General features: G+C 41.9%; 1 protein-coding gene across 6 annotated transcripts; it reads right to left on the bottom strand.

Annotated features, from left to right (window-relative positions):
* Positions 1-300: 300 nt before the first annotated feature.
* Positions 301-5637, bottom strand: MRPL24 (mitochondrial ribosomal protein L24). 6 transcript variants are annotated; one of them, XM_016430429.2, is made up of 8 exons: positions 5355-5493; positions 4700-4746; positions 3422-3498; positions 2586-2770; positions 2401-2496; positions 2092-2195; positions 1492-1622; positions 301-552 (listed from the first exon to the last, which is right to left on the bottom strand). In XM_016430429.2, exons 4-8 carry the CDS (start codon positions 2766-2768, stop codon positions 416-418), a joined length of 651 nt encoding a protein of 216 aa, XP_016285915.1. In that variant the 5' UTR covers positions 2769-2770; positions 3422-3498; positions 4700-4746; positions 5355-5493; the 3' UTR covers positions 301-415. The 6 variants fall into 6 exon arrangements, with proteins under 6 accessions (XP_016285915.1, XP_016285918.1, XP_016285917.1 ...); XM_016430432.2 differs by lacking the exons at positions 4700-4746; positions 5355-5493 and adding an exon at positions 5506-5637; XM_016430431.2 differs by lacking the exon at positions 4700-4746 and having other exon boundaries at positions 5463-5553.
* Positions 5638-14699: the final 9062 nt, after the last annotated feature.

The following is a 14699-nucleotide window of genomic DNA, read 5'->3' as shown; positions in this document are numbered from 1 at the left end:
GCCTCTTCTAAATCCTCTACCCTTCCTGTCCCTTCCCCCACCCCCAAGATTGCCTTCATTCCTCCCCTGTTGAAGGAGTCCTAATGTTCTCACTCTTTGCCACCATGCCAAGTGACCCAGGGGGATCCCTGAAGAAAGGAATGAGACGAACCTACACAAAAAACCTCATGGCATTCCCATTCCTGGAGTTAAGAAGGCCTTCCTAACATTTAACACCTGATTAATTCCACTGCTGTCGATATCACTGGTGAAATGGAGCCCTGCAGGGCCCCCTCTGTTCTTACAAGACACATCCACATGTTCCTCAGAAAATCTTTATTTTTATTGGACAAAAGGAAATAATGCAATTCTTTAGACTCCAGGATTGTGACCCTGAGGGGAGGTAGGTAGCAAGAAGACAGTCCTCTCTTTAGCCTTAATACCAGTAGACTTTCCTGTGCCTCCGAGTCTCCACGATTCCCATCGCCTCCATCACCTCTTCTCCCAAGGTCTTCAAACAGGGGACATAAGTTCTCTCCAGAGCATCTTCCACTGATGTGTCTTTGGGGCCATCTGTAGAGCCAGTGTGGTTACAAGGGATACTTGAGTTGGAAGGAACCTCAGAAGCTATCTAGCCTAGTTTAGAGGGCATCCTTAAGTGCTCAGCTACTTCACTCCCCACAGTGGCAGGTATTCTATTTTTGAACACAGTTAAATGTTTGGAAGTTTTCTTAATATTGAACCAAAATCTGTGACCCTGGGCAAGTCACTTGACCCCCATTGCCTAGCCCTTACCACTCTTCTGCCTTGGAGCCAATACACAGTATTGACTCCAAGAGGGAAGGTAAGGGTTTTCAAAAAAATATATATATTGGACCAAAATCTGCCTCCGGACATGCCATCAAATTCATTCCTCCACACTGCACACCAACCCACTCATCTATAGATATTGCCCCAACTCTTTCATTTGGTCTTTGCTTTGATTTTCCCCCTCTACCTCCAACTTAATGTGCTTGAGGGGGGGATCGTAAAGCTAAATGAGGAAAGGAATGGGGAAAAAGTATTTAAGTGCCTACTATGTGCTAGGCACTGTACTAAACACTTTCCAAATACCTCATTTGAGACAACCAACTTAGGAGGTAGGTGTGGTTATTTAGAGTTGAGGAAATGGGCAAGAAAGGTGTTCAGCAACTGGCTTAAATTCAGATCTTCCTGATTTCGGGCCCAGGACACCACCTAACTAGCTGCCTCCATTTAACAGGAAAGGGTTTCCCTGTCTTCTAAGGCTATATGTCACCAGCCCCTGCGAATTCCACCTATTCCTCCTCATTCTGCCCTCTGGGGCAAGGGGATATCCCTTCTTCCTACTACATTTTGGGTAACTGAAGAACATTAATACAGACCCCATGCATGTCTATACCAGCCAGTGCTGCTAAGGGCTCTAGCCCAAAAGACTCCTCACATGAATACCCATCCCTGTGAGGCTCTCATCTCCTGTATAAACTGACTCACCAATCCACTGTTCGGGAACAATGCCATCCGGTCTGGGGAACTCAGGCTTTGGGATGATCCTCCCTGTCCTCAGGGACACTCGGACACGTTCACCTTCCTCTGTAAACCTCCATTGCACTTCAGTTGGCTTCCTACAGGGAAGAAGAGTAAACTAAGTTTGTATGGCCCTACATCCTTTCTCCAACCACAAAGAAATAGTTAATAGGGATATAAGACTGAATTCATCTGAGTCCTAGAAAGTTTTGCTTGAAGTCTAAATATCTTTGTGCTACAATGCTAATCCACCATTTCTCCTCTAGTTCTTCAAAATGGTTCCCCAGCTCTCTGGCCCCCCAGGCAATACCTCCTGAGGTTCTGCTTCAGTCTAACCTCAGGACTATTATTTTGGTCAATATGTGCAAATTGAGCATAAGGGCAGATGAGCCTAAGGCAGAGAGACAATGAGTGGTTTGCCTAAAGGCCACAGAGCGAGCGCTGGCCTGGAGCAGGATTCAAAATTGGGTCTTCCTGACTTGAAGACACTCTATCCTTTTCACCACCTAGAAAGGCCAGGTTCCTGCCCTGATGATCTTCCAGAAGGTTATGGTCCTGCCCTCTTGCCTGTCAGTGGGATCCACGAGCTTGACTTGGCGGAAAAGCAGGGGAGCTTCACTGGGGATCATGGTCCCCCGGTAATCCTTGCTCCTTCCAATGTATCGGAAATGCTGTGGTGGTGGGGAAAGTGGGAGGAGGTCAGAAACATTAAAGGAAACCCCTCCCATGGACCATCCTGGGCATTTAAGCTGAGAGAGAATGCTCAGCCCTCAATCCCTCCCTTTGCTGTTATCAGTAATTACTGTTTGGTGGGAAGCAGGCAAAAAGAGAGCCTGACAAAATCCAATGCAGACCGCCCGAATCCCCACTACTTACCGTATTCAGTCCTTCCAAGACAACCCAGTTCCTCTCCCTGATGATTTGAACCACTTTGCCCTGCTTTCCAGCATCTTTGCCTTCCAGGATTTCTACCTATAGGTACATAGCAGTCACATGAGAAAGACTCTCAGACCCATCCTCTCCCTTGCCCCCATACTCCTAATGTGAGCCTCCTGACTCACTATGTCCCCACAAAACACATTCCAGGAATCTTCAGGTATAGGCTCCACAAGGACTGGGCGCTGCCTTTTCCAGGGAGGGTTTCTCCTCTTGTCAGCCATAGATCCAGGTTTACTCATTCCATATCGATAATTAGGAGGCAGGTTGACCTTGGCTGCCAGGGCAAGCAAGGCTGACAGACGCATATCTAGAGGAGGGGATGAAGAAAGGAGCCAGAAGAGAAGAGTCAGATACCAATATCAATTAATTGTTAAGACCAGAAATAGCATCAATCAATCCAGGGATGAGAAATATGAGGTAGAAGGGACCAAAAGAGAGAAGAAAGCTGACCTCGAGACAAAAAGTTTTCTAGCCCAAAAGAAACCCCAGGATCTCAACTGGAAGGGATCCAAGAGATCATCTAACCACCTATTCCATGTAGGACATCCTACCCCTCAAAAGCTTCCAATAAATGATCAATCAGCCTCTATCTGCCAATGATAGGAAATTAACTTTTCACAAGACATCTGCCATTTTCAACTATAATTATTAGATTTTTTTTTAATCAGCTTAACTATATCTTCCAACTTGCCCTCTGAATCTAATCCCTTTCTATGTTAACAGCCTTTCAGAGATACCTGTAGAAAACTGTCAGAGACAATCAGGCATTAAGCATTTACAGTGTGCTAGGCACTGTGCTAAGTGCTGGAGGTACAAAGGCAAAGCCCTCAAGAAGCTCACAATCTAATAGGGGAGAGAGATAGGTGAACAACTATGTACAAACAAGGGAAAACTGGAAATAATCAACAGAGTAAAGGCACTAGAATTAAGAGGGATTGAGAAAGGCTTTAATTCTTACTTGTAGGAAATTAGATGGCTCAGATGAGGAGGGGAAGCATCCCATGCATGGGGAACAGCCAGGGAAAATGTCTGGAGCTAAGTAAGACAGGAGAATCTTGTTTAAGGAACAGCAAAAAAGGCCAGGGTCATTGGATCAAAGAATATATAGTGGGGAGGTATAAAATTCAAGAAGATAATGATTTAGAAGGGCTAGGTTATGACAAATTTTGAATGACAATTTCAGATTTGATCTCACAAGTGATAAGGAGCCACCAGAGTTTAATGAGCTGGGGGTGGAGCTTTAAGAAAATTACTTTGCCAAATGGAAAATGGACTGGAGTGGGGAGATTTGTGGAAGGCAGATTATCCAGCAGACTATTTCAGTTGTCTAGGTGTAAGTATATGAGGACCATGAATTTGAGAGCTGAAAGAACCTCAGAGGTAATCTAGTCCAGTAGTATCAAATCCAAGTTTGCATTTTATTTACTTTGCTCAGTATTTCCCAATTACATTTTAATCTGGTTCAAGTTGCACTTGGGAGTGTGGTGAGCCTCAGGCTTGACACCTCTGATCTAGCTCAACCTATACCAGAAAAGGAATCCCCAATATGTGGTACTGAACCAATGAGTGTCTTGATTCAAATCCTGTCATTGATTCCTACCACTTGTGTGACCCTGGGCCCTTAACTTCTGTCTCCATTTCCTCAAATGTAAAACAAAGGACTTATACTAGATGACATCTAAGGATCCCTTCTAGCTTGTAAATTTCTAATCCTATGATTCCATAATATATCTAGTAAGTGGGCATCCACTTTATACCTGAAGAATCAAGAGGGTTAGCTCAATGCCAGAAATGGCAGCCCACTCCACTTCTGGATAGATCTAATAGTTAGGAGAGCATTTTGGGAACTACATTAAGCCTAAATTCTTATCTCTGCAACTTCTCTCCACAGCTTCTAGTTGTCTCTAGGGCCAAACAGAACAAGTGTAATCCCATCTTTTAGCCTTCCCAGTATTTGAAAAGAGCTATCATATGGGCCTCCTTGGGCTTGCTTCCTAGAACTTCTCCAGACTAAATCCTCAAGTAAATCAATCAATCTTTGGAGGGAAGGCCCTTCACTATTTTCTCTGAGGAATCTCCAGTTTATTAAAGTCCTTAAAATGTGTCTACTTGGAACCAAACAATATTCTAGATGTGGCATGACTAGGACAGAGTAGGGGCAAAAATGGGTAGACCCTGAAAGCCCTGGGCCTGCAGTCAAGAAGTCACAGGTTCAAATCCAGACCCTAATACTTACTGGTCGTGAGGATGAACAAGTCTATCTCTGTGTCTTCATTCGCCTAACTTTAAATAAATAAGGATTAAGGTAAGGTAAGGTTAAGGTAAAATATGGATAATTTTAGCACCTACCTCCTGGATTGTTGTGAGGACCAAATGAAGTATTTATAAAGCACTTAACCTGATGCCTGCCACATAGCAAGTGTTTAAATAAATAAATACCCGGTTTCTTTCAGTCATTACGTTCCAACTCTCAAATTCTGTAATTCCAATGATCTTATTTCTGTAAATCATTGAAGTCCCTGGCTTCGCAATGATTTAAGGGTTGGACGCGATGTCCTCTAAATTCCCTTCCAGATCTAAACCTACCGTACTATACCTTGAATACTCACAATCTCCTCGACATGGAAGAACGCACTATTTCTGGGGCAGCCCACTCCAAACAAACCCGCATGGGGGTGGGGGGTCCCCAAGAGTCATCCAGTTCCTCCTCTCTTCCATGCTATTCTCCCCTACGTTGCCCGTCCAGATAAGCGCTAAGGCAATGAGGAGGGCAAGAAGGAAAGACCTTGTGCCTTTCTGTTGTTCCCCTTGGTTCCCCTTCCCCCGGGCATTCAGGCTTCGTTGACCCCTTCTCATTTTGGCCCCAGGGTCAAGATTTCCAAGCACCTTACCGCCCTTATATCCCGGGGGCAAGGACCCTTCTCCCAAAGGTAACCAAGTTCCTGCAGAAGGTGAAAGGAACGAATTGCCCCTCCAGTTAGGAATCAAGTGGTGCTCACATCCCGATCTGCGGAGGAGCTCAGTTCCGACTCCACCTCTCACCTTCGCACGTGGGATTACAAAACTGCTCCGCTTGGCTTTCTGGGAAATGTTGGGCTGCACGGGAGAGGAGGCTGGATGTAGGTCTTGGGGCTCTGGGCATACTGGTAGTTGTAGTCCATCGCTGCTGAGCATATCGGGAGCAGTAGTTGAGGAAGAGGTGGTGGGAAACCGGAACGCCGAGATGCACATTGGGAGTTGGAGTCACAGACTAAGCAGAATGGACTTCCTGTTCTGGCGAGTTTCTGCGCATGTTCCAAGTTGAGATGCCTGGGAATTGTAGTTACACGAGGAGCAAAAAAAACTCCATTTTCTAGATGGTGATGGCTGGGTAATTAGGGCACTTGGCAAATCCTATTCTCCATTCTCCGAACCTTCTGCAGCCCGCACTCTCCCATCCTTCCCATACTCCCCAGTTCTGGGATGAGCCTTCCTATAAAGGGAAGAAGGAAGGCGGGGAGAGAACAGGATCCAGGAGGGAGGTATATTGAGTGCAAAAAGCAGTGGAGTTGGAATTCCGCACCTGAATTCAAGACCCACCTGTTAGTGTAGCCTTGGGCAAATCACTGAACTTAACCCGGCCTCAGCTCCCTTCTCTGTTAAATGAAGTTCTTTCTAAGAACATGGTTCGATGGAAGCATGTAGAGTTGCGTGCTTGTGTGTGTCTCCCTCTCCATTCTGTTTCTCACTCCGTCCTTTCTCCTCCCCCATTTCTGTCTCTTCATTCTCTTCCTGTCTCTCACTGGCCCTGTCTCTCCCTCCCCCTCCCTGTCTGTTTCTCCAGGGTGTTTCCCTTACTTCTCCCTCCCTTCTCTCTTTCCAGTCTGTTTCTGTCTCCCTCCTGTTTCTCTGTTTCCATCTTTCTCCCCACTGTCTGCCTGTCACTCCTCCCCTCTCCTATCTTTTAGCTGTCTAGGTGTGTTTGTGGCCACAAAGTATAGTCCTCCAGAAGGAAAGATACGTCATGGTCACCAACATTACCAACCAGGCTCCAGTATTAACTAGTAATAGGTCTACGGACCCCTGAAACCCTCGCAGCTTTTCAGGTGCTATTTACCCACTCTTTCTTCTCCATCCCTACTCATCTCTCTGTAACCACATTCATCTCATGTCCGTCCATCTGCTTTCATCGACTGGTGCTACAAGGAGATCTCTCCTCCAGTCCTTCCTCATACTGCCACCTGAATAACTGTTTGGTTTTTTTTTTTTCCTCTAGATCTGGTCATGAACTTTCTGTCTTCCCCTCTTCCTGCTGGCTCTCCTTCCCAAGCGTTTTATCACACCCCTCTACTTATTCTGTCCTGCAGCCAAATTGTGCTACTCAAACGTCTACCAAATTATCACATCCATCTCTCTATTGCTTCCTATGTATAGACTCCAACCCAAACCACATTTCCCTATGCCCAGTACAAATGCTGCCTCTTCTAGAAAGCTTTCCTTGATCCTCTTGCAGATCTCATATAACACCTTTGATGAAATGCCCTTCTCTTTTACTGGTAATAATAACAGTTCTATAACTTTTCAGGTTTATACTTAAAGATCCCTGCATCTGGAATTATTTGCACCATGGAATTATTTAATGCAAGAATTATTATTATCCCCACTCAATAGAGGAAACTGAGGCTTATCCTTGGTCATTCCTTATTCCAAATCTTAAACTGAATTGCTGCCATTAAGTATTGTTTTCTGGAATTGTTTCGCCCTGTCATATCTTTTACTATATTGTGAATACTAGGCTTGGAATTAAAAATAAACAAGCAAAACCAAAAATCTAACAGCCAAAGTTCTGATTATGGCTCTGCTATTTGGAAACCATGATCTTGGGATCCTCAGTTTCCTGACCTGAAAAATTAGAATAATGTTCCAACTATATTACAGGACTGAACAAATTAAAACACTGAAAACAAGTGCTTCATAGTGATAAAGCCCTAAATTAAAACCAGCTATTTGTGAGATCAAGGATTAAGTTGGCAGAGCTTTGCATTTCCCTAAATGCTCTGCTTAGCAAGTATTTACTTGAACAGAATCTGTCACCCAAACGGGGCACTGCTTAAGGAAGAGTAAATCAAACCCATTATACTTGGATCTGTAATCTGTGCAAAGAACAAAGGTATGACAAGGACTTGGGAAGTAGTGGGTGGACAAAAAGTAGAAGACTTGATGTCCTTAGCAGAGAGCATGCCTTGGACTTCAGTGGATATGGTGACCATCTGACACAGCCCTCAGTGGAAAAAACAATTCTTCTGAGAAGATATTCAAGATGAAGGGCAGTATTGAGATCTTATGACTGTTGATGTCTGTGTACAAATGTTACAAACTATTGATACTAAACAAGGTGAGTGATCAAAGGATCATAGATTTAGGACAAGGATCTAGTCTAACCCCTTTGTTTGACAGTTGAGAAAACGGTCTTAGAAAACTTAAGTGGCTTACCCAAGGACAGAGAGGTAATAAATGGGAGTTAAGATTCAAACCCAGGTGTGACAGCTAGGTGGCACAGTGGATAGAATTCCAGGCCTGGAGTCAGAGGAATCTGATTTCAAATCTGGATTCAGCTGTGTGACCCTGGGCAAGTCATTTAATTCTGTTTGCCTAGATTTTGCCCTTCTGTCTTATAGTTGTTACTAAGGGAGAGAGTTAGAATTTGAAATTTTAAAAAATGCACTTCATTCAAATTATAAACAAGAGATGATGAAACAGTGGTGTTACTGGGTTTAGATTTTTGCCTATCCATTCTAGACAGACTGAACTATTAATTATTCCTTTAATTCTATGGGGGTTTTTCTAATGTAATTAAAAAATTTTTTTTAACCAATTACATGTTATAACAAATTTCCACATGTTTCCCAAAGTTATATATCCCCTCCCTTCTTCCTTCCCCACTCCCAGAATTGGCAAGCAATTCAATCTGGGTCATACATGTATTATTAAGCAAAATATATTTCCGTATTGTTCATTTTTTAAAAAACCCTTACCTTCCATCTTGGAGTCAATATTGTGTATTGGCTCCAAGGCAGAAGAGTGGTAAGGGCTAGGCAATGGGGGTCAAGTGACTTGCCCAGGGTCACACAGCTAGGAGTGGCTGAGACCAGATTTGAACCTAGGACCTCCCCATCTCTAGGCCTGGCTCTCAATCCACTGAGCTACCCAGCTGCCCCCCCTATTGTTCATTTTTTAAGTGAATAATTTTATAAAACCCCAAACCCCAAAACATAGATTCAAATAAACAAGTAAAAAATTGTATGCATTCATATGCATTCCAACTCCAACAGCTCTTTCTCTGGAGATGGATAACATTCTTTGTCCTAAGTTCTGATCATGGCTCACAATCTTAGGTCTTTAACCTCAGTTCCTCAGAATTGTCCTGGATCATTGTACTCTGATCACAGCAGATCATCCCACAATATTGCTGTTACTGTGTACTGGTTCTGCTTATTTCACTCTGCATCATTTCATGTAGTTCTTTCCAGCTCTTTCTGAAATCAAGCTTATCATTTCTTACAGCAAAATAGTATTCCATCATCAACATACACCTCAATTTGTTCAGGCATTCCCCAATTGAGGGACATCCCTTTAGATTCCAATTCTTTGCCACCACAAAAAGAGCAGCTATAAATCTTTTTTTAACAAGTAGGTCCTTTTGCCATTTAAAAAAAAATCTCTTTGGAATAGAGATCTAGTAGTGGTATTACTGGATCAAAAGTTGGGTAGTTTTATAGCCCACCCTGGGCATAAATTAATTTTATGTTCTATCTCTCATCTCTTGCATATCTTTCTTCAAAGGTCAGCCAAAGTGCTATCTCTTCAGGAAGCACCTACTACCCCCTAAGTCTCTTCTTCCTAGAGTTGTTTATATTTATATGTTTCATTGGTTTAGGGAACTCTCACTCTCAATGCAGATCAGTCTTTTTTTTACCACTTAGTCTTTTTTTTAAAACCCTTTTCTTTGTCATGAAATCCATACTCTGTATCAGTTAAGGGCAAGTCCATGGAATTAAAAGTCTTGCCCAGGGTCATACAGCTAGGAAGTGTCTGAGGCCTATTTTGAACCCAGGATCTCCCCATCTCTAGGCTTGGGCTCTCTATTCCATTAAGTCACTTAGCTACCCCTACAACTTATAGTCTTACCAGATATTCTTGACTCTAAGATGACTATTCTACCCTGTTTCCCTGTTTGTTTAATTGAATTGAATGTGTTGAAATAAAAAAAAATAAAAAGTGAGGTATCAAGTGATAACACATGTATAACCCAGTGGAATTACTTGTCAGTTCTGGGAGTGGGGAAGGAAGAGGGAAGGGAGAGAAAATGAATCTTGTAACCATGGGAAAATATTTTAAAAGAAAAAAGAAAAAGAAAAGGGATGTTCCATTGTCATAGAGGTAGACTACAAATCTCTTTGCCAGAGAAAGGAAATGGATGATCAGTTTGGGAAAGATATAAAACAGAGACATAAGAGTGCTGGGAACTCCTGATTTGCTTTGATGCTAATTTTATTCTTTGGTATAAAGATCTGACCAAAGAAGAGAAACTTGTTGCTAAAATAAAACTGATTTTAAATTTCCTGATAGCTTAGGAAATCCTTCTTTAAGGTATACTTTAGATTTTGGAAATGTAGCAGAAAGGAACCTCAGAGGTCATCTAGCTTAACCCCATTAGTTTACAGGAGGAAACTTTGAAAGGGTTTAGAGAAAGAAGAGGCAGGATCCCCAAACCTAAAATTCTATAAGGAAAGTAAACTCCACAAGACTAGAATGGTTTAAAAACAAATTCTAACAATGCAAAAAAAAACCTACAAAATTTTCTAGTTAAATCAGAAAAGGGAGATTGGTTTAAATAGACCGACATGGATGCTCAGGAAACTGACAAAATTAGTCTTAAGGATCATAGTTTTACAGCTGGAAGAGACCTCAAAAGTCATTGAGTCCAACCCCTCTCATTTTATGAGGAAATGGGGGACAACGAGGTTAAGTTTCAGGTGAAGTTAGGAATGTCCTCAGCAAGTGTAGAGAGGGGGAGGGAAGCAGCTCTAGCAGAGTCCCTCTACCTTTCTAGTAATGGACCCTGGGGGAGGGCACCACATGTCCAGAGAGAGCACTCTGCATGCCATCTTTGGCACCTGTGCCATAGGTTTGACATCACTGCCTTAGATATTAAGTGACTCACCAAAGGGCCATGGTGCAAATAAAAGGATCATGGGTACGATTTGAACCCAGGTTCACAGCAGCGTTCAAAGGTGTGGAAAGAATTAATAGATGTAATTGTTGAACTGCTGTGAAAATATTTGGAAAAGTCATGGCACAGTGGGAAGACCATTGCCTTACTCTGGAATCATCAGAATTAAATTCAAATTCCACCTACACAGAAAACACAAATTGTTCTAGTTATACACAAAAGAGGGATTGTTATGTGACTTGTTATATGACTTTGAGCAACTTGCCACAGCCTCCCTTGGCCAGAATTTCCTCACGGCTAAAATGAAGGAGTTGGCTTAGAAGATGATAAGAATAAAACACTTATTCTATGCCCAGCATTGTGCTAGATAAACCCTTTACAATTATTATTTCATTTGATTCTTACAACAATCCTGTAAAGTAGGTGCTACTAAGATCTTCCTTTTACAGATGAGGAAACTGAGGCTGGTCACACAGGTAGGGAGTGTCCAAGGCTAGATTTGAACTTTTAATTCTAGACCTTTGATTCTCTGAACCTACCCTTGGGTTCATAAAAATCAATGATAGGACATGACTGGATGCCAGTTCATGTGAAAAAAAAATCTAGAGGCTCAAGATAAATCAACAAGGTGACAAAATGACCAAAAAAGTGAATGTTATCTTTCCTAGAATATTACAAGTCTTCCTCAATAGGACCTAAGGCCACTCAAGAGACTGGATTAACCAGTACAGGAAAAACAAAATGGAGGAAGAATGCCTATTGTCTAGAGGCCAGCTAGCAAAATTCCAAGCAAGAACCATATTCAAATATAATCGGCCCTGGACAAGTCACTTAACCTGATTATCTAGCCCTGGCCATTTTTTAGTCTTAGAACTGATACTAAGAAGGTAAAGGTTTAAAAAAGGGGAGGTGGGGACAGCTAGGTGGCTAGAACACCAAGCCTGAAATTTAGTGACCAAATCTGCCTCAGACACTTCCTAGCTATATGACCTAGGCAAGTCATTTAACCCCGATTGCCTAGCCTTTGCCACACTAAGAAAGAAGGAAAGGATTTAACATAAATAAAAATGTAAAAAATATGTAATCAGAAAATGTTCAACAAAATAAAATAAAACCTAAATAATTTTTAAAGTGGATATAAATAAATAATAAAATAAGCAAAAACAAAACAAAAATACAGTAGAATATAGATAATGTTAATTTGTGATTTTCTAAGTCAGTAAGTGCTACAGGTATCTGTATGATATGAATGATGCCATGGGTCCATGCTATGACAGGTAGTTAGATAGATGGTCATTCTATTTAATACATGAACATACATGTATGTATATATGTATACCCATATAGGAACACATATCCATATGTATTCATGTATATATACACATCCATTTGGAGGAAGACAATGAACTGAGGCCAGAAATGAATAACAGATAACAGCAGATGACAGTTGGAAAATCGTGTAGCACTTCCAACACCTCTAAATCATTCCTCTCCACAGAGACTCTTTAGACCCACCAATCCCATTTACAGGGGACTAAAAGAGCTAATAGAAAGACACGTGGTGGATCCAAGCAGGCTGTCTCATATTCCCAATCTAGAAGAGATCATCTCGAACTCTGTTCCAGGGCAGAAGCCATCAACACTATTTGATACTGGTTAAACCACAGGAGAAAAGTAGATTGGGTGAAACAGGCCAGATAAACGAGAAACTCAGAAGCAACTGAAAATAATGGGCCACCCAGGGTTTGTTACATAATTGGGAGAAAACCTGAACTTCTGGCAAAACTGTAAAACCAAGCTTGGAAAAAATTAAGTTTAGACCAAGATTTTATATCATGTAGAATGAGAGGCCCTAAATAGATACGACTTGAACATAAACTTTTTTTTTTCTTAAACCCTTACCTTCCATCTTAGAATCAATATTGTGTATTGGTTCTAAGGTAGAAGAGTGCTAAGGGCTAGGCAATGGGGGTTAAGTGACTTGCCCAGGGTCACACAGCTAGGAAGTGGCTGAGGCCAAATCTGAATCTAGGCCTGGCTCTCTATCCACTGAGCCACCTCGATGCCCCCCCTTAGGGGGCACTCCCTTTTACAACTATGCCTGGGGGAGATTTCTTAACTAAATAAGGTATAGAGAACATAAAGGATAAGAAAGAAAAATGTTACTACATAAAATTTGAAAACTTTTGCTCAATAAAATCAGTGAAGACAAAATTAGAGAAACAGTAAAGGGGTAAAATATTTGCATCACAGATTACTGATAGCAGTCTGACAACCAAAGCATATAAGGAATTGGGACAAATACAAAATATATGGTAAGGAGAACAACCCTCATCAAGAGATGTGCTCAGAGGATAGGAGCTGTTTTCAAATGACTTGCAAACCACAAATGATCACAGGAAAAATGCTCCAAATGACTAACAGAGAAATACAAATTAAAACAAGTCTGAGGTTTTGATTGATACTGCAAATTGGCAATGACAAAAGATGGGAGGGAAAGGGCACTGGAAAAGGGGATATACACATGCCCTGGTGGTGGAGCTACAAAATGGTCCAATTGCTTTACAGTTTCAGTGAAATGGTGAAACTGTCCATGACCCTTTGACTTAGTGATCCAACTATTGGCACACATCACCAAGGAAGTCAAAGACAGAAAGGAGGAGCCAAAGTATACCAACATAATGCACAGAAGCCCTTTTTGGAAACAAAGAAACAAAGTGGCTGCTCATCTATTGAGGGATGGCTGAAAAAAATAAAGGAATATAATGAAATATTATGTAGCGATAAACAACAAATGTCAACTAAAGTGTAAAGGAATATGAAGTTGTGTGTGGTGGATGCAGAGCTGAGAGAATAATAAACATTAACAACAATCCTGGAGTGTTTTTTTTTTACAGGTAAAGAGGGTTAAGGGACTTGTACAGGGTCACACAGCTAGTAAATGGCTAAGGTGGAAAGACAGCAAAATGAAGATTTCAAAGAGGAAGTTGAATTCTGAGTAATGGAAAAACCAATGAAAGTCCTAGAGATGAGATAATAAAGTACATCTCCTCCCAGACTACAAAAAGGTGGGAGACAACTGGCTGATTACTGTATGCATTATCAGATAAGTCACTTTGGCTTGCTTTTCTTTGAATGGAGGAATTTGAGGGAGGTAACTGATGAAAAAGATAAGAACATCAGGAGAATATACGAAAATGAATGTCATCTAGGACAGGTAAGTTTGGAAGAAGAGGTAGACTAGTCAGAGGGACAAAACAGAAGACTACTGAAAAGGTCAATGCTTAAAGGAAGAATAGTAGCAGTGAGGTGACACTGTAGATAAGAGTGCCAGTCCTGGAGTCAGGAAGACTCCTTTGCGAGAGTTCAAATCTGCCTTCAGATACTTCCTAGCTGGGTGACCCTGGACAAGTCACTTAACCCTGTTTGCCTCAGTTTCCTCAGCTGTAAAATGAGCTGGAGAAGGAAATGGCAAGCCATCTCAGCATCTTTGCCAAGAAAACCCCAAATGAGATCACAAAGAGCTGAATACAACTGAAACAACTGAGCACTGGGATAACATGAGCCAAGATGAGTATGAAGATTATCTCTTGGTGGGATCACAGATCTATTAACTTTTTGAAGGGGTGAGGCATAGTCTTTGGCTACAGAGAGGAAGTGTTCAGAATGAGGAAGGTGGTAGTCCTGCTGTCTATGGTTGGGCCTGTTCAGGTCTACATGCCACATTTTAAAGGATGTGACAAATTCCCATTTGTTGAGGGTCAGGATGGGTGGGAAGCAAGATGGTGAGCCTACAGACTTTGCCAAATCAGAGCTGGTCCAAGGTGGAAGGGGCTGCTCATCACCTAAAGTCTTCAGTATAAGCTAGATGAGCCCTTGTTGATGCTATGGAGTATTTGTTATAGGTCAGGCTTGATCAACTTTAGTGTCCCTTTAAACTCTTGTGAGTCCATGGTTCTCCCCTTGGCCTGCACACTGTACTCCTATTCTTTCCCTTTAGTGTTCATTGTAACCTAATGCCTTT

This window comes from Monodelphis domestica, chromosome 2, assembly GCF_027887165.1.
Source record: "Monodelphis domestica isolate mMonDom1 chromosome 2, mMonDom1.pri, whole genome shotgun sequence".
NCBI classification, from domain to species: Eukaryota; Metazoa; Chordata; class Mammalia; order Didelphimorphia; family Didelphidae; genus Monodelphis; species Monodelphis domestica.
The sequence above is the reverse complement of the archived record's forward strand: the minus strand, read 5'-3'. Positions and strand labels throughout refer to the sequence as shown.

Excerpts from the sequence above, each read along its gene's own strand:
- MRPL24 (XM_016430432.2), bottom strand. The coding sequence starts at position 2,768 with ATGCGTCTGTCAGCCTTGCTTGCCCTGGCAGCCAAGGTCAACCTGCCT. Across the intron at positions 2,196-2,400 it reads TCTTGGAAGGACTGAATACG|CATTTCCGATACATTGGAAG; the intron begins GTAAGTAGTGGG and ends CCACCACCACAG. Across the intron at positions 553-1,491 it reads TGTTCCCGAACAGTGGATTG|ATGGCCCCAAAGACACATCA; the intron begins GTGAGTCAGTTT and ends CTGGCTCTACAG.